The following is a 24,423-nucleotide window of genomic DNA, read 5'->3' as shown; positions in this document are numbered from 1 at the left end:
TCCATAGACCTACACATGAGGTAAAGTTTACTTGTTAAGAGGAGAACTACTCAGCCAGTAAATAATGTGTATAATGTATTTTCATCTGGGTTATCTCAGCCTGAGCTTGAGACTTTTTAAATATTTAACAGAAACTGTGGCATTTAGGAGGCACTGAGGATCTAATGAAAGACACTATCTCACTGCATTATGGGAATTGTAGGATCCAGTGTTTTTGGAGTTTGACCAATATTAAGGACTAAAAGTCACAAATGGTTAAGAAGAATAAGTTGTGTTGTTAATTTTTGTCAGGACTTTACTGTTTGTTCTTACAGCTCAACTGTGGCACAGACATAACAAGAGCAGCATGCAGGAACTCTTACACCTGCTCACAGTGATGCTGGAGGATGTTGTGTGTGTACATGTCTGTAAATGTATCCACTTGTCATTTAGTGAAAAGACATGACTCAGGATTATATATACTGGACTGATAGCTTTATTGATCCACTGATACATGCTGCAAATGACATCAAACATTGTAGTTACTCTGCTGCAGAAATGCATTTGTCCACTTTAAGATAATTCCATTTATAAAATTATAAAGGATATAGAATGACACAGATATCAATCAGTCATGCTGAGACCTTCATTTGATTAGTGAGATTTCACTGATGAGCACACCAACTCCTTTAAAAAAATGAAAAGTAAGTGTTGTCTAATTCTGCTTCATGTTGATGGTATTTGCTGTTCAAAGTTAACTTTAACTCAGAAATGGGGGAGCTCTCTGAGTTAAAACCCATTCTTCTCATAGTACTGGGCCCTGGCAGTGACATCATTGGAATAGTCCCCTCCGGTAGTGTGATCGTCCACTTTGCTGTAGGAGGAGGCCATTTTTTCTGTTCCCATGTTGTAGGCAGCCAGAGCTCCTAAAGCAGGAAGAAAATAATTTGCAAGGGTGCAGAAAAATGCAGTGAGGTGAGTTTATTTTGCCAATTTGTTGTATTATTTCAAGGAGGTTTGTGTTCTTCAGCAGGGATTGATAATTGATAATTGATAATTGATAATTAACATTCACAGTTTTCACAGTTGACATCCATTCAAAACACATTCTGACTATAAAGGAGCTGTATCATGCTTTGTGATCTTATTTATATACTGTTATGATGTTGGATATCTGTGTTAAACATGGTCAAAATTCAGAAACTTGAGATGATCGTATGTATAAATGCTCCCTGCAAGTCAAAATTCGGGGTTCTATAGTTTGTTTCATGGTTTGTTGATGTAGCCTCCTGAGCGGCCGGAGGTCAGCTGTGACGCAGCTTCTGGGAGCTAACCAATCAGAGCAGAGTGGACTTGTTGGGAGGGCGTCATTAAAATGGCCTGTTTCAGACAGAGGCTGAACCGAAGGGCTGCATAAAGAGTCAGTATAGATCCATAAGGTGTTTTTGTTTTATTTATTGTAAATCATGCAAAGATATTCCAGTAGAGCCCCAGATTAAAAATATAGACCTGGAAATGTGCATGATATGGTTCATTTAATGCCATTTGAACATTTCTGACCTAGTGGTTGAACTAAAAAAGGCTGAAGGCAACACATAGTGTACTGCACCATCTCTCACCAGCTGCCTGTAGTACAAAGCAAGTTCAACATAACCAGGATAGCGGTCATATGATGGTGGTTCTCAACTCGGTAAATCAACCCAGGTTTTACCAATCTAGCCATGAGCATGTTAACATAAAAGGGGCGGTGTTTGCAGCAGAGCGCAAACTATAACATTAGACAAATACAAAGAAGTTAAAGACACAATCCAGTCAGTGTCAAATGGACTTAAGCGCAAATAAAAAATAAATATAAAAACATAATTCAAGGTAGAAGTAGGCTTACTTTCATATGTTATAAGAACAAGAAGTACAAGACTTTAGTGCTTCAATCAGTGTGTGTTTTAGGATATCGGTATACAAAAGCACAATGAAATGGCTTTGACATCACCCACAGCATACATAAAAGTACCTGTAGCAAAGTAACGCAAGGCAATGCATACATTCTGTGTGACTGTAAATCCACAACTCTGGCGTGTTGCACCCCAGTGAGCATTTTCCCGTTGAAAAGACGTTTAAGAAATTGTTATGTTCACCCATGAAAAGATGTTCAAAACAGGTTAAACTGAGAAATTTGGATGCGTTTTCTTAGTTAGGCTCCAAAATGACAACAGAAATTTGTACATTGTAGAGGATGAAAAATTTCACCATTGCAAATCCTGGTGAAATATGGTCTAGCGAAGGAGGGTTCCCACACCAGGTCTCTAACCCTGATCTCCCAGATCACAGATGACTGCACGAACCACTCAGCCAAAGCTCAGCTCCACCTGACACACAGACCTGCAGCTATTTATACATCTGTGACACAGACGGACAGCAGAGTGGAGCAGAGGAGAGGGACGGAGACAGTAACCTCACTACGCTACGAGTCCCGACCTACGTGCTGTTATATGACGTTATTTTTGTCTTCCTGAGAACAAATAATTTTTAAAACATTTGTATGAAATAAATATTCATTAAAACCCACAATTTGTACTTTTCCAAATACCGCATTCGGATTTTGCTCCACCCCTACTATATAGTTCCATATTTATGACATTTTATATGAAACATTAAATGCGTTGAAATTACGTCTTTGTGTCGACCACATTTATCCTACCAGTGCAACATGACTTTGGAAAAATACCTTCACACTAATCGATACGTCTCTCTTTCAAGCTACAACTAAACAAATTATCAAAATGATTAAACAAATTTGTGTTTCATTACATGTCGATGTTGTAATCACATTTTAACTGGTTGAAAAGAGGCCTCAGACATTCAGACCAAATATCACCCAGTTTTCAACTAGAAATCATCGTTGAAATCCCAGTTGGTGCTCACTGGGACTGGCAACATAAGGCTCAAAAAGCTGAAACAGATAAGTCGTCCCCTCCAATGACAATCTATACCTATCAATAAAAAATGTCAGGGAAAGTTGGGTTTTGCCGGTTTCTGAACACTCTTTTCCAAAAGGTGTCCTGTCTGAATAATTAGAATAATGCTATAATCACTCAAAGAAATTCTACAAACAGAGGCTTTAATTTACTAAATTAAATAATACTGGTGGATTTGCTGTTTCAGGACTTCAAAACTAATTGCTTTGTAGATTTATTTGTAAAAACTTCAGTTTTCATTTTGAAACTTTGTAAAATCTTTCTGTTTGTTCTGATGTTGTAAATTTTACACTGATACCACTAACTCACACTGCAACAATAGACAACATTGTTTTACAACCCAAAGACACACAGACAACTCTTCAGATGGATGATCTTTACCTTTCAGCTTCTGGTTCTTGTCCCAACGAGGAAATTTTTCCTCAATGTCATTTGAGTATAAGCCCACTAGAATCTTAGTGCCTTGATTGATATGTTCCTGGCTGTCCCACTCACCCCTAGGCGTGTGCCAGTCCTTGTCAATCTAGGAAGCATAAAAATAAAAGACATTACTATCAGGCAGGTGGATGCAGAGAGTGTGTTGGACAGAGACTTGTGTGTGGAACACAGACCTGCATTAGTCCAAAGGCCTTCCCGTTGTTCCCCCAGCCATCATCCAAACCTGCCCCTCTGCCTCCGCGGGTCTCTCTGGAGATGATGCCAGCCACGACAGAAGGCTGCACGTCATTTTTTTTAGCAGCCCTGATAATCTTGTCTTTGTACTTCTTTATGTAAGGAAGATCATCTGCAGCCATCTCATGGGATGCGCGCACTCCTGAGGAAATGAAAGTTTCTATTCATTTAAACTTCATCATGTAAAATGTTCATGGCTGTGCCACATTATTCAGTATCAGAAAGTGTCTCAATTCAAATACATTTTCTTTAATTTACCAGGATAACCCAGTCAGTATCAATACTGCTTTCAGGGAGTTTCTTTACATAATTAACTAGACTAAGAGTCTATAGAGGGGCTTTGAGCTAAATGCTATCAGGTATAATGTTTACCAGGTTCACCATCTTAGTTTATCAGCACTCAACACAATGTTCAGCGGAGGATGATGGGAATAAAATTATTGGACAAATTAAATTTACAAAATGTAAAGTTAAGAGATCACCAGTTATTACAAGTCATCCTGAGGGGAAATCTGTATCAGTGGGTTAGCTTAGCTTACCACAAAGACTGAAAACAGAGGAAACAGATATTTTTTCTGTTCACAGAAAATCATCTGCCTACCAGCACCTGTAAAGCTCAATAATCAACACGTTATATCTCATTTGTTTAATCTGCAAAAGCATAATCCTAAATGTAAAAACAACAAGTTGTGTTTTCAAGGGCCGGCTGTTATGTGTGGGACTATTTCTTGGTCGGGCGCAGTGACTTAAAACCAGCATATCATTTTTATACTTTATTTTTGTACAGATTAAATGAGATATAATTAGTGAGCTTCAGAGGTTCTGGCAGGTGGATTTTGTTACCTTTGGACTAAACCAGACTAGCTGTTTCCCCTGATTCCAGTCCTACTAAACTAAACTAACCAGCTGCTGGATGTAGCTTCATATTCATTGTACAGACATGAGGGAGGTGATTTTCTCATCCAACTCTCTGTAAGAAGGGGAAGCGCATTTCCCAAAATGTTGAACTATTCTTTAATGTGGTCCAATATGCTGCCAATACCAGCCATTTACAGAAGTTTGTAAATCTTGATTTTGTCTCTTGATCCAGCTTGTCATGAGACGAGCAGCCCTGTTGGTCTCACCATGTTTTGTTTCACTACAGTAGTGCTGGAGGTAAGAAGAACAGCATTGTGCATTGTGACCAAGACTTTCCTGTTTACATGAGCCTCTGCTCTGCTTATTCTACCCAAACCAGCTCCTCATTTATTGACCACCTCTTCCAGAGGACCTGCTTGAAGATATTAACCCTGTCACTAATGATCCAGGAGTCCTTCTATTCATCATGATGAGGATGGTGTTTGATGTCACTCACCTCTGGAGCTTTTTCCATCAGCACGTGCTGTCTCGTCTGATGCACCAGTTGTGTTAACCTTACGAATGTCTCCATGTGGATAGTCTGTACCAAAAAGCCATGAAAACTACACTAAACACCAAACATAGAATATATACAACAAAACATATACAAGTCAGAAAAGTTCAAATGCAAAATGTAAGAAATTCATGTAAAAGTATTTAGATGACCTTCTCCTCTCTGAATTCACCAGAGCAATAACATTATCATCTCACAACCCCTCAATGACACTTTGGAGGGGGGTTGGGAACCTCTGATCCGTGTAAAAAACAGTTAAAACTAGCTCAGCTACAACTGTAAAATACTGATTATGCACCAAATACATCAGTATTAATAATTTAATAATGTTGTATATGATAATATATCACAGGGGACATTTTTCTGCAGAATAAGTATTTTTTGATACTTAAAGTACATCTTGCTTTTCTACTTTTTCTTTACTAACTCTTAACTTTTTAGCATCTTGGATATTGTTGTATTGGTACTTTTATTTAAGGATCTGAGTTCTTCCTCCACAAATACCATCATGCAGCCACACACACATTACTGTGGTGGACAAAGAGTCATTTTCACAAAACAAAGTGTACTTACCATCGACCCCATGTTGTTTTTCTGTTGCTCCTCTAGAAGTGATGGTGATTATCAGACTCTTCCTCCACTTAAACAGTGAATCTCATCTCCACTGGCTGCAGCACAGCCAATCAAACCAGAGGAGGTGGAGCACATGGTTTCCTAGAAATAACTGTCCAGCAGGGAATGAACCCTTTAACCCAACCAGTATTCAGTCAAAATGAAAGTAAGTAAGCACTTATCAAATATTTGGACTTTTGTATTTAGGTGTATTGATGTGGATTTTTACTTTTTGGTTTAGTTTGCACTGATGTTGTTTTAGTATTATTTGCTTTTAAATGCTCTGCAATTTAAATAAAACTAATAAACAACTTTGACTCATCGGTTCCTCTTTAAATGTTGTTTTAAAAAAAGAAACTCAGAATCCAAATATTAAAAATACAAACAGAACAGAAAGACAATCTGAAGGGTTGAAACAGTGAGGCCGATATTTCACTCGTACAAACCAAGAAGCAAAATCCAACTGATGATAAACTGATAAATAAATTATCTGACTGGAGTCATATTTGATAAATCAAAGTTGTTTAATGTCATGTTGCATCTTAAACAACTACATCTATACCTTAAGTTTCAGCCCTTATGATTAAATTAAGGACAGACAGTATATGCATATCAAACAAAGGTTTGACCCTGAATCATACGTCACTTCTCTAGAAGCCAAAGATCTTTAGTTGCACAGCTGAGAACTCATTTCTATAGATTAGACTTCTTATAAATACTGTGTTTGCTTTTAGTTTTGTTTGTTTGTTTGGTTGTGTGTTTCAATTCTTGTGTATGTATCATGCATATGTATGTGTATTTATGTATGTATGTATTTTATCCTATTTGTGAAGCACTTTGTAAATGTGTATTTTAAAAAGTGCTATATAAATAAAATTATTATTATTATTATTATTATTGTCTCTGGTGTGTTTGATCATTATGAACGAGCAGACTTGCTTTATTCTGGTCACATTAGCTGCTAGTTGACTTTTTCTACAAGCAGTTAAATCGAGGTTCAGTTGTTATCTTGTTGGTTCATTTCTGCAGCCACAGGGCGTAGTCTATTGTTGAACCACTTCACATACTATAACGCAGCTTCCTGCAGCTCAGTTTCAGTTTAGTTTGTTCGGCTCATTGGAGACAGGCTTTTCACAGTATGAAACTGCTGGAAAATGAAAAAAGTTGAAAATTCTGTTTCTCCTTATATATCATAGTAATGCACGAAATTTATTTATTTATTTACCTTCAGTGTTGTTGTTAGAAGCCTTAGAGTTATTTTAGATGACTGAGATACACTAAAACACATCATCTGGATACCATTTCTAAAATGTTTGTTTGTTCAAATCTTTTCCATCCATCACATCTGCTGCCCCACCAAGATTCTTTCACAGTCATACAACAATTATTTAAAACATAGTGACTGAAGTTTGAAAAGTCAGATCTGAAACAGGTTGTTGTGGAGGGATTTGTCATTTTCTCTCTCAAACTTTTCTCCTTTGTGTGGTGCAACATGAAGTCATGTGTCTCAGGTTAAGAGCTAACATTGAATGAATAGTGCACCCTGTTGTGGACAAAACTGTAAATTACAAGCTGAGGTGTGAAACCAAAGTCTTACTCACAAATCAGGAGTCGTATTCACAAAACCTCCTACGACTAAACGTTTCTCCTGACTGGCCGAGTTAGGAGAAACTCCTAAGAATAAGAGGCGTGTCAGTCAGGAGAAATTCAGTGATAATGAACTTTGTAAAGCACATTTTGAAAGCAGGTGAGTTAATAAATAAGGATCCAATGTATGAAAATATTAAAGTAAAACAATGACACCAGAGATGATGGTTTATATATATGAGAATGAATCATGTTTCCTTTTGTACCGTCCCTGTCATGAGAATTTAAGAACATCAATATAAAGTGAAATGTATGATCGAAATTCAGGAATATTTTGGAGCCCTGATGAAGAAAATGTTGTGTCTAAAGGCTGAAAAAAAGACAGGATGGTTTGTTTGTTTAATAGTGGAATTGTAAATCATATGTGATGCAGGATCTGGTCTTTTTTTTGTTTAATGGTGTCTTGTAAGCCCATGCAGGCTGGGCTTTGTAAATGCATGACACAATAATAAAAATCACTCGATCATGTATATTTATTGTATATATACAGAATATGCCAGTAGAAAACCACAGTAAGGAATGAAAGTTGAGAATACTGGAAGTCTGAGAATATTCAACACTGTCTGAAATATTTAAAGAGCCACTCCACAGACCTACACATGAGGTAAAGTTTACTTGTTAAGAGGAGAACTACTCAGCCAGTAAATAATGTGTATAATGTATTTTCATCTGGGTTATCTCAGCCTGAGCTTGAGACTTTTTAAATATTTAACAGAAACTGTGGCATTTAGGAGGCACTGAGGATCTAATGAAAGACACTATCTCACTGCATTATGGGAATTGTAGGATCCAGTGTTTTTGGAGTTTGACCAATACTAAGGACTAAAAGTCACAAATGGTTAAGAAGAATAAGTTGTGTTGTTAATTTTTGTCAGGACTTTACTGTTTGTTCTTACAGCTCAACTGTGGCACAGACATAACAAGATCAGCATGCAGGAACTCTTACACCTGCTCACAGTGATGCTGGAGGATGTTGTGTGTGTACATGTCTGTAAATGTATCCACTTGTCATTTAGTGAAAAGACATGACTCAGGATTATATATACTGGACTGATAGCTTTATTGATCCACTGATACATGCTGCAAATGACATCAAACATTGTAGTTACTCTGCTGCAGAAATGCATTTGTCCACTTTAAGATAATTGCATTTATAAAATTATAAAGGTTATAGAATGACACAGATATCAATCAGTCATGCTGAGACCTTCATTTGATTAGTGAGATTTCACTGATGAGCACACCAACTCCTTTAAAAAAATGAAAAGTAAGTGTTGTCTAATTCTGCTTCATGTTGATGGTATTTGCTGTTCAAAGTTAACTTTAACTCAGAAATGGGGGAGCTCTCTGAGTTAAAACCCATTCTTCTCATAGTACTGGGCCCTGGCAGTGACATCATTGGAATAGTCCCCTCCGGTAGTGTGATCGTCCACTTTGCTGTAGGAGGAGGCCATTTTTTCTGTTCCCATGTTGTAGGCAGCCAGAGCTCCTAAAGCAGGAAGAAAATAATTTGCAAGGGTGCAGAAAAATGCAGTGAGGTGAGTTTATTTTGCCAATTTGTTGTATTATTTCAAGGAGGTTTGTGTTCTTCAGCAGGGATTGATAATTGATAATTGATAATTGATAATTAACATTCACAGTTTTCACAGTTGACATCCATTCAAAACACATTCTGACTATAAAGGAGCTGTATCATGCTTTGTGATCTTATTTATATACTGTTATGATGTTGGATATCTGTGTTAAACATGGTCAAAATTCAGAAACTTGAGATGATCGTATGTATAAATACTCCCTGCAAGTCAAAATTCGGGGTTCTATAGTTTGTTTCATGGTTTGTTGATGTAGCCTCCTGAGCGGCCGGAGGTCAGCTGTGACGCAGCTTCTGGGAGCTAACCAATCAGAGCAGAGTGGACTTGTTGGGAGGGCGTCATTAAAATGGCCTGTTTCAGACAGAGGCTGAACCGAAGGGCTGCATAAAGAGTCAGTATAGATCCATAAGGTGTTTTTGTTTTATTTATTGTAAATCATGCAAAGATATTCCAGTAGAGCCCCAGATTAAAAATATAGACCTGGAAATGTGCATGATATGGTTCATTTAATGCCATTTGAACATTTCTGACCTAGTGGTTGAACTAAAAAAGGCTGAAGGCAACACATAGTGTACTGCACCATCTCTCACCAGCTGCCTGTAGTACAAAGCAAGTTCAACATAACCAGGATAGCGGTCATATGATGGTGGTTCTCAACTCGGTAAATCAACCCAGGTTTTACCAATCTAGCCATGAGCATGTTAACATAAAAGGGGCGGTGTTTGCAGCAGAGCGCAAACTATAACATTAGACAAATACAAAGAAGTTAAAGACACAATCCAGTCAGTGTCAAATGGACTTAAGCGCAAATAAAAAATAAATATAAAAACATAATTCAAGGTAGAAGTAGGCTTACTTTCATATGTTATAAGAACAAGAAGTACAAGACTTTAGTGCTTCAATCAGTGTGTGTTTTAGGATATCGGTATACAAAAGCACAATGAAATGGCTTTGACATCACCCACAGCATACATAAAAGTACCTGTAGCAAAGTAACACAAGGCAATGCATACATTCTGTGTGACTGTAAATCCACAACTCTGGCGTGTTGCACCCCAGTGAGCATTTTCCCGTTGAAAAGACGTTTAAGAAATTGTTATGTTCACCCATGAAAAGATGTTCAAAACAGGTTAAACTGAGAAATTTGGATGCGTTTTCTTAGTTAGGCTCCAAAATGACAACAGAAATTTGTACATTGTCGAGGATGAAAAATTTCACTATTGCAAATCCTGGTGAAATATGGTCTAGTGAAGGAGGGTTCCCACACCAGGTCTCTAACCCTGATCTCCCAGATCACATATGACTACACGAACCACTCAGCCAAAGCTCAGCTCCACCTGACACACAGACCTGCAGCTATTTATACATCTGTGACACAGACGGACAGCAGAGTGGAGCAGAGGAGAGGGACGGAGACAGTAACCTCACTACGCTACGAGTCCCGACCTACGTGCTGTTATATGACGTTATTTTTGTCTTCCTGAGAACAAATAATTTTTAAAACATTTGTATGAAATAAATATTCATTAAAACCCACAATTTGTACTTTTCCAAATACCGCATTCGGATTTTGCTCCACCCCTACTATATAGTTCCATATTTCTGACATTTTATATGAAACATTAAATGCGTTGAAATTACGTCTTTGTGTCGACCACATTTATCCTACCAGTGCAACATGACTTTGGAAAAATACCTTCACACTAATCGATACGTCTCTCTTTCAAGCTACAACTAAACAAATTATCAAAATGATTAAACAAATTTGTGTTTCATTACATATCGATGTTGTAATCACATTTTAACTGGTTGAAAAGAGGCCTCAGACATTCAGACCAAATATCACCCAGTTTTCAACTAGAAATCATCGTTGAAATCCCAGTTGGTGCTCACTGGGACTGGCAACATAAGGCTCAAAAAGCTGAAACAGATAAGTCGTCCCCTCCAATGACAATCTATACCTATCAATAAAAAATGTCAGGGAAAGTTGGGTTTTGCCGGTTTCTGAACACTCTTTTCCAAAAGGTGTCCTGTCCGAATAATTAGAATAATGCTATAATCACTCAAAAAAATTCTACAAACAGAGGCTTTAATTTACTAAATTAAATAATACTGGTGGATTTGCTGTTTCAGGACTTCAAAACTAATTGCTTTGTAGATTTATTTGTAAAAACTTCAGTTTTCATTTTGAAACTTTGTAAAATCTTTCTGTTTGTTCTGATGTTGTAAATTTTACACTGATACCACTAACTCACACTGCAACAATAGACAACATTGTTTTACAACCCAAAGACACACAAACAACTCTTCAGATGGATGATCTTTACCTTTCAGCTTCTGGTTCTTGTCCCAACGAGGAAATTTTTCCTCAATGTCATCTGAGTATAAGCCCACTAGAATCTTAGTGCCTTGATTGATATGTTCCTGGCTGTCCCACTCACCCCTAGGCGTGTGCCAGTCCTTGTCAATCTAGGAAGCATAAAAATAAAAGACATTACTATCAGGCAGGTGGATGCAGAGAGTGTGTTGGACAGAGACTTGTGTGTGGAACACAGACCTGCATTAGTCCGAAGGCGTTCCCGTTGTTCCCCCAGCCATCATCCAAACCTGCCCCTCTGCCTCCGCGGGTCTCTCTGGAGATGATGCCAGCCACGACAGAAGGCTGCACGTCATTTTTTTTAGCAGCCCTGATAATCTTGTCTTTGTACTTCTTTATGTAAGGAAGATCATCTTCAGCCATCTCATGGGATGCGCGCACTCCTGAGGAAATGAAAGTTTCTATTCATTTAAACTTCATCATGTAAAATGTTCATGGCTGTGCCACATTATTCATTATCAGAAAGTGTCTCAATTCAAATACATTTTCTTTAATTTACCAGGATAACCCAGTCAGTATCAATACTGCTTTCAGGGAGTTTCTTTACATAATTAACTAGACTAAGAGTCTATAGAGGGGCTTTGAGCTAAATGCTATCAGGTATAATGTTTACCAGGTTCACCATCTTAGTTTATCAGCACTCAACACAATGTTCAGCGGGGGATGATGGGAATAAAATTATTGGACAAATTAAATTTACAAAATGTAAAGTTAAGAGATCACCAGTTATTACAAGTCATCCTGAGGGGAAATCTGTATCAGTGGGTTAGCTTAGCTTACCACAAAGACTGAAAACAGAGGAAACAGATATTTTTTCTGTTCACAGAAAATCATCTGCCTACCAGCACCTGTAAAGCTCAATAATCAACACATTATATCTCATTTGTTTAATCTGCAAAAGCATAATCCTAAATGTAAAAACAACAAGTTGTGTTTTCAAGGGCCGGCTGTTATGTGTGGGACTATTTCTTGGTCGGGCGCAGTGACTTAAAACCAGCATATCATTTTTATACTTTATTTTTGTACAGATTAAATGAGATATAATTAGTGAGCTTCAGAGGTTCTGGCAGGTGGATTTTATTACCTTTGGACTAAACCAGACTAGCTGTTTCCCCTGATTCCAGTCCTACTAAACTAAACTAACTAGCTGCTGGATGTAGCTTCATATTCATCGTACAGACATGAGGGAGGTGATTTTCTCATCCAACTCTCTGTAAGAAGGGGAAGCGCATTTCCCAAAATGTTGAACTATTCTTTAATTTGGTCCAATATGCTGCCAATACCAGCCATTTACAGAAGTTTGTAAATCTTGATTTTGTCTCTTGATCCAGCTTGTCATGAGACGAGCAGCCCTGTTGGTCTCACCATGTTTTGTTTCACTACAGTAGTGCTGGAGGTAAGAAGAACAGCATTGTGCATTGTGACCAAGACTTTCCTGTTTACATGAGCCTCTGCTCTGCTTATTCTACCCAAACCAGCTCCTCATTTATTGACCACCTCTTCCAGAGGACCTGCTTGAAGATATTAACCCTGTCACTAATGATCCAGGAGTCCTTCTATTCATCATGATGAGGATGGTGTTTGATGTCACTCACCTCTGGAGCTTTTTCCATCAGCACGTGCTGTCTCGTCTGATGCACCAGTTGTGTTAACCTTACGAATGTCTCCATGTGGATAGTCTGTATCAGAAGGCCATGAAAACTACACCAAACACCAAACATAGAATATATACAACAAATCATATACAAGTCAGAAAAGTTCAAATGCAAAATGTAAGAAATTCATGTAAAAGTATTTAGATGACCTTCTCCTCTCTGAATTCACCAGAGCAATAACATTATCATCTCACAACCCCTCAATGACACTTTGGAGGGGGGTTGGGAACCTCTGATCCGTGTAAAAAACAGTTAAAACTAGCTCAGCTACAACTGTAAAATACTGATTATGCACCAAATACATCAGTATTAATAATTTAATAATGTTGTATATGATAATATATCACAGGGGACATTTTTCTGCAGAATAAGTATTTTTTGATACTTAAAGTACATCTTGCTTTTCTACTTTTTCTTTACTAACTCTTAACTTTTTAGCATCTTGGATATTGTTGTATTGGTACTTTTATTTAAGGATCTGAGTTCTTCCTCCACAAATACCATCATGCAGCCACACACACATTACTGTGGTGGACAAAGAGTCATTTTCACAAAACAAAGTGTACTTACCATCGACCCCATGTTGTTTTTCTGTTGCTCCTCTAGAAGTGATGGTGATTATCAGACTCTTCCTCCACTTAAACAGTGAATCTCATCTCCACTGGCTGCAGCACAGCCAATCAAACCAGAGGAGGTGGAGCACATGGTTTCCTAGAAATAACTGTCCAGCAGGGAATGAACCCTTTAACCCAACCAGTATTCAGTCAAAATGAAAGTAAGTAAGCACTTATCAAATATTTGGACTTTTGTATTTAGGTGTATTGATGTGGATTTTTACTTTTTGGTTTAGTTTGCACTGATGTTGTTTTAGTATTATTTGCTTTTAAATGCTCTGCAATTTAAATAAAACTAATAAACAACTTTGACTCATCGGTTCCTCTTTAAATGTTGTTTTAAAAAAAGAAACTCAGAATCCAAATATTAAAAATACAAACAGAACAGAAAGACAATCTGAAGGGTTGAAACAGTGAGGCCGATATTTCACTCGTACAAACCAAGAAGCAAAATCCAACTGATGATAAACTGATAAATAAATTATCTGACTGGAGTCATATTTGATAAATCAAAGTTGTTTAATGTCATGTTGCATCTTAAACAACTACATCTATACCTTAAGTTTCAGCCCTTATGATTAAATTAAGGACAGACAGTATATGCATATCAAACAAAGGTTTGACCCTGAATCATACGTCACTTCTCTAGAAGCCAAAGATCTTTAGTTGCACAGCTGAGAACTCATTTCTATAGATTAGACTTCTTATAAATACTCTGTTTGCTTTTAGTTTTGTTTGTTTGTTTGGTTGTGTGTTTTAATTCTTGTGTATGTATCATGCATATGTATGTGTATTTATGTATGTATGTATTTTATCCTATTTGTGAAGCACTTTGTAAATGTGTATTTTAAAAAGTGCTATATAAATAAAATTATTATTATTATTATTATTATTGTCTCTGGTGTGTTTGATCATTATGAACGAGCAGACTTGCTTTATTCTGGTCACATTAGCTGCTAGTTGACTTTTTCTACAAGCAGTTAAATCGAGGTTCAGTTGTTATCTTGTTGGTTCATTTCTGCAGCCACAGGGCGTAGTCTATTGTTGAACCACTTCACATACTATAACGCAGCTTCCTGCAGCTCAGTTTCAGTTTAGTTTGTTCGGCTCATTGGAGACAGGCTTTTCACAGTATGAAACTGCTGGAAAATGAAAAAAGTTGAAAATTCTGTTTCTCCTTATATATCATAGTAATGCACGAAATTTATTTATTTATTTACCTTCAGTGTTGTTGTTAGAAGCCTTAGAGTTATTTTAGATGACTGAGATACACTAAAACACATCATCTGGATACCATTTCTAAAATGTTTGTTTGTTCAAATCTTCTTCCATCCATCACATCTGCTGCCCCACCAAGATTCTTTCACAGTCATACAACAATTATTTAAAACATAGTGACTGAAGTTTGAAAAGTCAGATCTGAAACAGGTTGTTGTGGAGGGATTTGTCATTTTCTCTCTCAAACTTTTCTCCTTTGTGTGGTGCAACATGAAGTCATGTGTCTCAGGTTAAGAGCTAACATTGAATGAATAGTGCACCCTGTTGTGGACAAAACTGGAAATTACAAGCTGAGGTGTGAAACCAAAGTCTGACTCACAAATCAGGAGTCGTATTCACAAAACCTCCTACGACTAAACGTTTCTCCTGACTGGCCGAGTTAGGAGAAACTCCTAAGAATAAGAGGCGTGTCAGTCAGGAGAAATTCAGTGATAATGAACTTTGTAAAGCACATTTTGAAAGCAGGTGAGTTAATAAATAAGGATCCAATGTATGAAAATATTAAAGCAAGACAATGACACCAGAGATGACGGTTTATATATTTATATGAGAATGAATCATGTTTCCTTTTGTACCGTCCCTGTCATGAGAATTTAAGAACATCAATATAAAGTGAAATGTATGATCGAAATTCAGGAATATTTTGGAGCCCTGATGAAGAAAATGTTGTGTCTAAAGGCTGAAAAAAAGACAGGATGGTTTGTTTGTTTAATAGTGGAATTGTAAATCATATGTGATGCAGGATCTGGTCTTTTTTTTGTTTAATGGTGTCTTGTAAGCCCATGCAGGCTGGGCTTTGTAAATGCATGACACAATAATAAAAATCACTCGATCATGTATATTTATTGTATATATACAGAATATGCCAGTAGAAAACTACAGTAAGGAATGAAAGTTGAGAATACTGGAAGTCTGAGAATATTCAACACTGTCTGAAATATTTAAAGAGCCACTCCACAGACCTACACATGAGGTAAAGTTTACTTGTTAAGAGGAGAACTACTCAGCCAGTAAATAATGTGTATAATGTATTTTCATCTGGGTTATCTCAGCCTGAGCTTGAGACTTTTTAAATATTTAACAGAAACTGTGGCATTTAGGAGGCACTGAGGATCTAATGAAAGACACTATCTCACTGCATTATGGGAATTGTAGGATCCAGTGTTTTTGGAGTTTGACCAATACTAAGGATTAAAAGTCACAAGTGGTTAAGAAGAATAAGTTGTGTTGTTAATTTTTGTCAGGACTTTACTGTTTGTTCTTACAGCTCAACTGTGGCACAGACATAACAAGATCAGCATGCAGGAACTCTTACACCTGCTCACAGTGATGCTGGAGGATGTTGTGTGTGTACATGTCTGTAAATGTATCCACTTGTCATTTAGTGAAAAGACATGACTCAGGATTATATATACTGGACTGATAGCTTTATTGATCCACTGATACACGCTGCAAATGACATCAAACGTTGTAGTTACTCTGCTGCAGAAATGCATTTGTCCACTTTAAGATAATTCCATTTATAAAATCATAAAGGATATAAAATGACAGATCAATCAATCAGATTGTAATCATGCTGAGAACTTCATATGATTTGTGAGATTTCATTGATGAGCACACCAGAAAATGTGAACTTGCAAAAGTAAGTGTTGTCTAATTCTGCTTCATGTTGATGTTATTTACTGTTTAAATTTAACTTCAACTCAGAAATGGGGGAGGTCTGAGTTAATACCCTTTCCTCTCATAGTACTGGGCCCTGGCAAGGACATCACTGGAATAGTTCCCCCAAGTAGTGTGAGCGTCCACGTTGTCGGGGTCCATTCTTTGTGTTCCCATGTTGTAGGCAGCCAGAGCTCCTAAAGCAGGAAGAAAATAAGTTTAAGAGTGAGGAAAAATGTGGTGAGATGAGTTTATTTTGCCAATTTGTTGTATTATTTCAAGGAATTTTGTGTTCTTCAGCAGGGATTGATAATTGATAATTGATAATTGACATTCACAGTTTTCACAGTTGACATCTGTTCAAAACACATTCTGACTTTAAAGGAGCTGTATCATGCTTTGTGATTTTCTGTTATTTATATACTGTTATGATGTTAGATCTGTGTTAAACATGGTCAAAATTTCAAAACGTGAGATGATCGTATGTATAAATGCTCCCTGCAAGTCAAAACTCAGGGCTTCTGCCTGCTTTGATGCTTCGTTTGCAACATTTTTTTCAATCTTGCTGACGAGCTGACATCTGATTTGTTCAGTTTGTTCAATGGTTTGTTGACGTAGCCTGGAGGTCAGCTGTGACGCAGCTTCTGGGAGCTAACCAATCAGAACAAAGTGGGCTTATCGGAACAGCCTGTTTCAGACAGAGGCTGAACTGAGGGGCTGCATAAAGGGCCAGTATGGATCAATAAGTTGTTTTTTTTACTGTTACCATTCAAAGATATTCCAGTAAAGCCCCAGATTAAAAATTATAGACCCAGAAATGTGCATGATATGGTCCCTTTAATGACATTTATAGAAAGAATTTGAACATTTCTGACTTTGGCGCCCCCTAGTGGTAGAACTGAAAAGGCTGAAGGCAACACATAGTGTACTGCACCATCACTCACCAGGATTGTTTCATTTATTTATTCTCACAAACAAAAAGGTGTCCTGTCCGAATAATTAGAAAAATGCTCTAATCACACAAACAGTCTACAAACAGAGGCTTTAATTTACTAAATTAAATAATACTGGTGGATTTGTTGTTTCAGGACTTCAAAACTAATTGCTTTGTAGATTTATTCTTAAAAACTTCAGTTCTCATTTTGAAACTTTGTAAAATCTTTCTTTATGTTTTGATGTTGTAAATTTTACACTGATACCACTAACTCACACTGCAACAATAGACAAGACTGTTTTACAACCCAAAGACACACAGATAACTCTTCAGATGGATGATCTTTACCTCTCAGCTTCATGGTCCCGGTCAACTGAGGAAAGTCACGTCCGACGGTTCGGTAGCAGTCTGCTAGAATCTCAGTGCCTTGATCGATATGTTCCTGGCTGTCCCACGCACCCCTAGGCGTGTGCCAGTTCTTGTCAACCTAGGAAGCATAAAAATAAAAGACATTATTATCAGGCAGGTGGATGCAGAGAGTGTGTTGGACAGAGACTTGTGTGTGGAACACAGACCTGCATTAGTCCGAAGGCGTTCCCGTTGTCCCCCCAGCCATTAACGAAACCTGCCCCTCTGCCTCCGCGGCTCTCTCTGGAGATGATGCCAGCCACGACAGAAGGCTTCATTCCATATTTGTTAGCAGCCCTGATAATCTTGTTTTTGTACTGGTTTATGTAAGGAAGATCTTCTGCAGCCTCTGCAGAGGAAGTTAAAGTTTCTAATCATTTAAACTTCATCATGTAAAATGTTCATGGCTGTGCCACATCATTCAGTATCAGAAAGTGTCTCAATTCAAATACATTTTCTTTAATTTACCAGGATAACCCAGTCAGCATCAACACTGCTTTCAGGGAGTTTCTTTACATAATTAATTAGACTAAGAGTCTATAGAGGGGCTTTGAGCTAAATGCTATCAGGTATAATGTTTACCAGGTTCACCATCTTAGTTTATCAGCACTCAACACAATGTTCAGCGGAGGATGATGGGAATAAAATTATTGGACAAATTAAATTTACTAGATGTAAAGTTAAGAGATCACCAGTTATTACAAGTCATCCTGAGGGGAAATCTGTATCAGTGGGTTAGCTTAGCTTACCACAAAGACTGAAAACAGAGGAAACAGAGATTTTTTCTGTTCACAGAAAATCATCTGCCTACCAGCACCTGTAAAGCTCAATAATCAACACGTTATATCTCATTTGTTTAATCTGCAAAAGCATAATCCTAAATGTAAAAACAACAAGTTGTGTTTTCAAGGGCTGGCTGTTATGTGTGGTAATATGATTTCAGTGGTTTTTGATCTGGATCTGGTCTAATGTGGTCTAGATGTGAATCAGCCTTTTTTCAGTTTTGACAAATTAAGGTTTCATAAATCTGACACAATCTGTGTTTCAATGAGTCTCTGGAGCCTCCCTGGTAATCTAGTCCAGATTTGACAAGTCTAAGTGTAGTGGATTTGGATAAGGACCTGGACTAATGTGATCTGAATGGAGAAATATCATTGAATATCATTGATCATACTGGAGTATTGATCTCTTGAGACTTTTTAATACTGAGCAGGTTGGACCACATAGGCACAAATAACAATAAGACTGAAAATCTGTTTACTATGAGTCATTTTCCCCTTATTTGTTAACTTTTTCAGTTCATGAATTAGCTTGAAAACAACTGAAAACATCATCTACAGGCGTTACGCCACTTTTAAGGTGGATCAGAAAATTCCAATTGGAAGCTTAATTTCAGCACCGTGATGGACAAAGACGCATTTTCAACAAAAAGTGTACTTACCTCGAGACATGTTGGTCTTTCTTCTCTGTTGCTCCTCTAGAAGTGATGGTGATTATCAGACTCTTCCTCTACTTATATAGTGAATCTTATCTCCACTGGCTGCAGCACAGCCAATCAAACCAGAGGAGGTGGAGCACATGGTTTCTCAGAAATAACTGTTCAGCAAGGAATGAACCCTTTAACCCAATCAGCATTCAGTCAAAATGAAAGTAAGTAAGCACTTATATATAACATTTGGACTTTGGACAGGAGAAACTGAAGGAAAAAAACAGCAAAACTGTTTGGATGACAAATAATGTTCCAGCAGGGCATGAACCCAATTAAGTCAATATGAAAGTGAGTAAGTAAGTAAATACTTATCAACTAACTGCAGCTTAAATGGTTGGATGTAGGATATTTCCAGGAGTTACAAGAGGTTTACAGTAAAATGTTGACTTATTTTAAGCAGCAGTCAGCACAGAGACAGCAGGACTGTTTTAATTTCTCTGTTATCTCCCCAACCATCATCATCATCATCAGAAGCTCTGTCTTTTAACTGGTGCCGTGATGAATGTCAAATTAACAAAAGCTTGTTTATGGAGTAAGATGACACGTCATTAATTAAATTTAATTTGAGCTGTTAATCTGTCTTTCTTGTATTTAGGTGTATTGATGTGGATTTTTACTATTTGGTTTAATTTGCACTGATGTTGTTTTAGTATTATTTGCTTTTAAATGCTCTGCAAATTAAATAAAACCAATAAACAACTCTGACTCATCGGTTCCTCTTTAAATGTTGCTTTAAAAAGTCACTTCTCTAGAAGCCAAAGATCTTTAGTTGCACAGCTGAGAACTCATTTCTATAGGTTAGACTTCTTATAAATACTCTGTTTACTTTTAGTTTTGTTTGTTTGTTTTGTTGTGTGTTTCAATTCTTGTGTATGTATCATGCATATGTATGTGTATTTATGTATGTATGTATTTGATCCTATTTGTGAAGCACTTTGTAAATGTGTGTTTTAAAAAGTGCTATATAAATAAAATTATTATTATTATTATTATTATTATTATTATTATTATTATTATTATTATTATTATTATCATTATTATTATTATTATTATGTCTCTGGTGTGTTTGATCATCATGAACGAGCAGACTTGCTTTATTCTGGTCACATTAGCTGCTAGTTGACTTTTTCTACAAGCAGTTAAATCAAGGTTCACTTGTTATCTTGTTGGTTCATTTCTGCAGCCACAGGTCTGTTGTTGCATCACTTCACATACTATAACGCAGCTTCCTGCCACTCAGTTTCAGTTTAGTTTGTTCGGCTCATTGGAGACAGGCTTTTCACAATATGAAACTTTATGAAACACCACTGCTGGAAAATGAAAAAAGTTGAAAACTCTGTTTCTCCTTATATATCATAGTAATGCATGAAATTCTTATTGTTATTATTATTCTAGAAATTCTTAAATTCTCTCTCTCTCTCTCTCTCTCTAAATATATATATATATATATATGTGTGTGTGTGTGTGTGTGTGTGTATAAAATTTATCTGGATCATCATCTGGATACCATTTCTAAAATGTTTATTTGTTCAAATCTTCTCCATCCATCACATCTGCTGCCCCACCAGGATTCTTTCACAGTCATACAACAATTATTTAAAACATAGTGACTGAAGTTTGAAAAGTCAGATCTGAAACAGGTTGTTGTGGAGGGATTTGTCATTTTCTCTCTCAAACTTTTCTCCTTTGTGTGGTGCAACATGAAGTTATGTGTCTCAGGTTAAGAGCTAACATTGAATGAATAGTGCACCCTGTTGTGGACAAAACTGGAAATTACAAGCTGAGGTGTGAAACCAAAGTCTTACTCACAAATCAGGAGTCGTATTCACAAAACCTCCTACGACTAAACGTCTCTCCTGACTGGCCGAGTTAGGAGAAACTCCTAAGAATAAGAGGCGTGTCAGTCAGGAGAAATTCAGTGATAATGAAGTTTGTAAAGCACATTTTGAAGGCAGGTGAGCTAATAAATAAGGATCCAATGTATGAAAATATTAAAGTAATACAATGACACCAGAGATGATGGTTTATATATATGAGAATGAATCATGTTTCCTTTTGTACCGTCCCTGTCATGAGAACTTCATTATGGGAATTGTAGGATCCAGTGTTTTTGGAGTTTGACCAATACTAAGGATTAAAAGTCACAAGTGGTTAAGAAGAATAAGTTGTGTTGTTAATTTTTGTTGGGACTTTACTGTTTGTTCTTACAGCTCAACTGTGGCACAGACATAACAAGAGCAGCATGCAGGAACTCTTACACCTGCTCACAGTGATGCTGGAGGATGTTGTGTGTGTACATGTCTGTAAATGTATCCACTTGTCATTCAGTGAAAAGACATGACTCAGGATTATATATATTGGACTGATAGCTTTATTGATCCACTGATACATGCTGCAAATGACATCAAACATTGTAGTTACTCTGCTGCAGAAATGCATTTGTCCACTTTAAGATAATTCCATTTATAAAATTATAAAAGGATATAAAATGACACAGATATCAATCAGTCATGCTGAGAGCTTCATTTGATTTGCTTGATTTCACTGATGAGCACACCAACTCCTTTAAAAAATGCAAACTTGGACAAAGTTATCATCAGGAGGTAATTCATTGAAATTAATTTAGCTTGAACAGAGAAACAACTTGTTTGCAAATTGATTTTAAAAAAATATATTTAAAACTATTATTTATTATATTATTTTAACCTCTTGTTTCATACTACTTTGTACAACATTGAGAAAAACAACAACAACAACAACGAAACAACAACAAGTAGGTGATCATAAATGACCTATAAATAAATACTCAATAAATATTGAAAAAAATGATGGAGTAGGACTCAGACCTTTGCAAGACAGTAACAGACACACAAATATGTAATTTGTCTCACAGTCGAGAAAACAATCACAAGATACTGTGACATATTTTTAAGGTGGATTCTGAAGTAGTGAGTCCAAATGAAAACTAAGTGTTGTCTAATTCTACTTCATGTTGATGGTATTTGCTGTTTAAATATAACTTTAACTCAGAAATGGGGGAGTTCTCAGAGTTAAAACAAATGATCCTCATAGTACTGGGCCCACCACTGGAATAGTCCCCCCCCCCCCCCCCCCCCCCCCCCCCCCCCCCCCCCCGTAGTGTGAGTTCATTCTTTCTGTTCCCATGTTGTAGGCAGCCAGAGCTCCTAAAGCAGGAAGAAAATAAGTTTAAGAGTGAGGAAAAATGTGGTGAGATGAGTTTATTTTGCCAATTTGTTGTATTATTTCAAGGAAGTTTGTGTTCCTCAGCAGGGACTGATAATTGATAGATAATTGACATTCACAGTTGACATCCGTTCAGTACACATTATGACTTTAAAGGGCTCGTATCGGATTTTCTGTTGTGATTTTACTATTAAACATGGTCAAAGTTCGGAAACTTGAGATGATCGTATGTATAAATGCTTCCTGCAAGTCAAAACTCAGGGCTTATGCCTGCTTTGATGCTTCGTTTACAACATTTTTTTTCTACCTTGCTGACGAGCTGACGTCAGATCGTCGTAAACGAAGAACGAGAAAAAGAAGTTAAATCCGACCACTATAGTTTGTTTCATGGTCTGTTGACGTCGCCTCTTGAGCGGCTGGAGCATAGACATATATACATAGACGCTGTATTGACTGCTGGATCGTACGATCTTCTTACGTAAGGAAGATCATCTGCAGCCATCGCATGGGATGCGCGCACTCCTGAGGAAATGAAAGTTTCTATTGATTTAAACTTCATCATGTAAAATGTTCATGGCTGTGCCACATTATTCGCTATCAGAAAGTGTCTCAATTCAAATACATTTTCTTTAATTTACCAGGATAAGCCAGTCAGTATCAACACTGCTTTCCAGGGAGTTTCTTAACATAATTGACTAGACTAAGAGTCTATAGAGGGGCTTTGAGCTAAATGCTAAAGGTGTTTGATGTCACTCACTTTTCCATCAGCACGTGCTGTCTTCTCTGATGCACCAGATGTGTAAATCTGACGAATGTCTCCATCGGAAGACTGTGAAACCTACACCAAACACCAAACATAGAGTATATACAACAAAACATATACAAGTCAGAAAAGTTCAAATGCAAAATGTAAGAAATTCATGTAAAAGTATTTATATTTTGGAGGGCGCTTAAACCGCTGAACTGTGTATAAAACAGTTCAAACTAGCTCCACCTCGCTCAGCTACAACTGTAAAAATGATGCTTACACACCAAATCCATCAGTATTAATGATTTAATAATGTCATATATGATGATATATCACTCTGCAGAGTAAGATACTTTAAGTACATTTTGCTGATAATGTTTTTCTACTTTTTAGGATATTGTTGAACTGCTACTTGAATGGTTCTGGTACAATAACGTCGTAAATGATGTTATTATGAGTGTGGATGGAGCAGCTAATGTTAGCATAGCTCTGACCGACAGAACTGTCAAATTGACATCGTGATGTAGTTGTCTGACACATTTCAAGTCCACAGGGAACCGTATTAACTTGTGGAAAAGGGGTTTAATATGCCGCCCCGTCATGCAGCCACATACACATTGTGACGGACAAAGAGACATTTTCACAAAACAAAAGCATTCTCACCATCGACCACATGTTGGTTCTCGGTCGCTCCAAAAGTTTCGGTGAATTTTGCCAAATGTCAGTGAGGTAGCTGAATCATGCAGGAAGGTCTGGCTGATGATTGGTCCAGTGAACGTGATGCTGCTCGGTCCCACTGAGCAGTCAGTCAAGGTCCGTCCAAAAACCCGCTGGATGTGTCGCTGGCCAATTCTACACTTCAGTATGTTAGACTTTAGGGAACCTCAGAGTGCACTTATTCCTTTTTGTTCACCAGTAGGGCACTCATACAGAAGATCCAGCTTACCCCATTACAACAGCATCATATGGCTCTGCATTACATCCTCTTCATTTAAAGGACATGATCACAGTTTCTTCCACTGAAAGAGCACCATGAGGACACTTTCCATTGCAGATTGTCACATATAGTGGCACTCTACATGGTATTTCATCCTGATTTACCCTTAACTAGATAGTCAATACAGAACTTTTCTATGTTTTCTCCTTTGTGTGGGCACACAGAGGGCATT

At 37.2% G+C, this 24,423-nt stretch overlaps 2 protein-coding genes and 1 long non-coding RNA gene across 5 annotated transcripts; all 3 read right to left on the bottom strand.

Annotated features, from left to right (window-relative positions):
* Positions 1-73: 73 nt before the first annotated feature.
* On the bottom strand, positions 74-5,622 carry LOC122979474 (lysozyme g-like). The gene is made up of 5 exons (XM_044346957.1): positions 5,611-5,622; positions 4,981-5,086; positions 3,566-3,768; positions 3,336-3,477; positions 74-905 (listed from the first exon to the last, which is right to left on the bottom strand). Exons 1-5 carry the CDS (start codon positions 5,620-5,622, stop codon positions 769-771), a joined length of 600 nt encoding a protein of 199 aa, XP_044202892.1. The 3' UTR covers positions 74-768.
* Positions 5,623-8,245: 2,623 nt separating this feature from the next.
* Positions 8,246-19,369, bottom strand: LOC122978806 (lysozyme g-like). 3 transcript variants are annotated; one of them, XM_044345816.1, is made up of 5 exons: positions 19,255-19,369; positions 12,861-12,944; positions 11,446-11,648; positions 11,216-11,357; positions 8,246-8,785 (listed from the first exon to the last, which is right to left on the bottom strand). In XM_044345816.1, exons 1-5 carry the CDS (start codon positions 19,262-19,264, stop codon positions 8,649-8,651), a joined length of 576 nt encoding a protein of 191 aa, XP_044201751.1. In that variant the 5' UTR covers positions 19,265-19,369; the 3' UTR covers positions 8,246-8,648. The 3 variants fall into 3 exon arrangements, with proteins under 3 accessions (XP_044201751.1, XP_044201750.1, XP_044201752.1); XM_044345815.1 differs by lacking the exon at positions 19,255-19,369 and adding an exon at positions 13,491-13,742 and having other exon boundaries at positions 12,861-12,966; XM_044345817.1 differs by lacking the exons at positions 8,246-8,785; positions 11,216-11,357; positions 11,446-11,648; positions 12,861-12,944 and adding exons at positions 16,140-16,668; positions 17,754-17,892; positions 17,981-18,162 and having other exon boundaries at positions 19,255-19,363.
* Positions 19,370-22,433: 3,064 nt separating this feature from the next.
* Positions 22,434-24,325, bottom strand: LOC122978808. The gene is made up of 3 exons (XR_006402746.1): positions 23,918-24,325; positions 23,264-23,344; positions 22,434-22,487 (listed from the first exon to the last, which is right to left on the bottom strand). It is a non-coding gene; the product is annotated as an uncharacterized LOC122978808 (long non-coding RNA).
* Positions 24,326-24,423: the final 98 nt, after the last annotated feature.

Source organism: Thunnus albacares, chromosome 3 (genome assembly GCF_914725855.1).
Source record: "Thunnus albacares chromosome 3, fThuAlb1.1, whole genome shotgun sequence".
Classification (NCBI taxonomy): domain Eukaryota; kingdom Metazoa; phylum Chordata; class Actinopteri; order Scombriformes; family Scombridae; genus Thunnus; species Thunnus albacares.
This window is presented reverse-complemented; position numbering and strand designations above follow the sequence as displayed.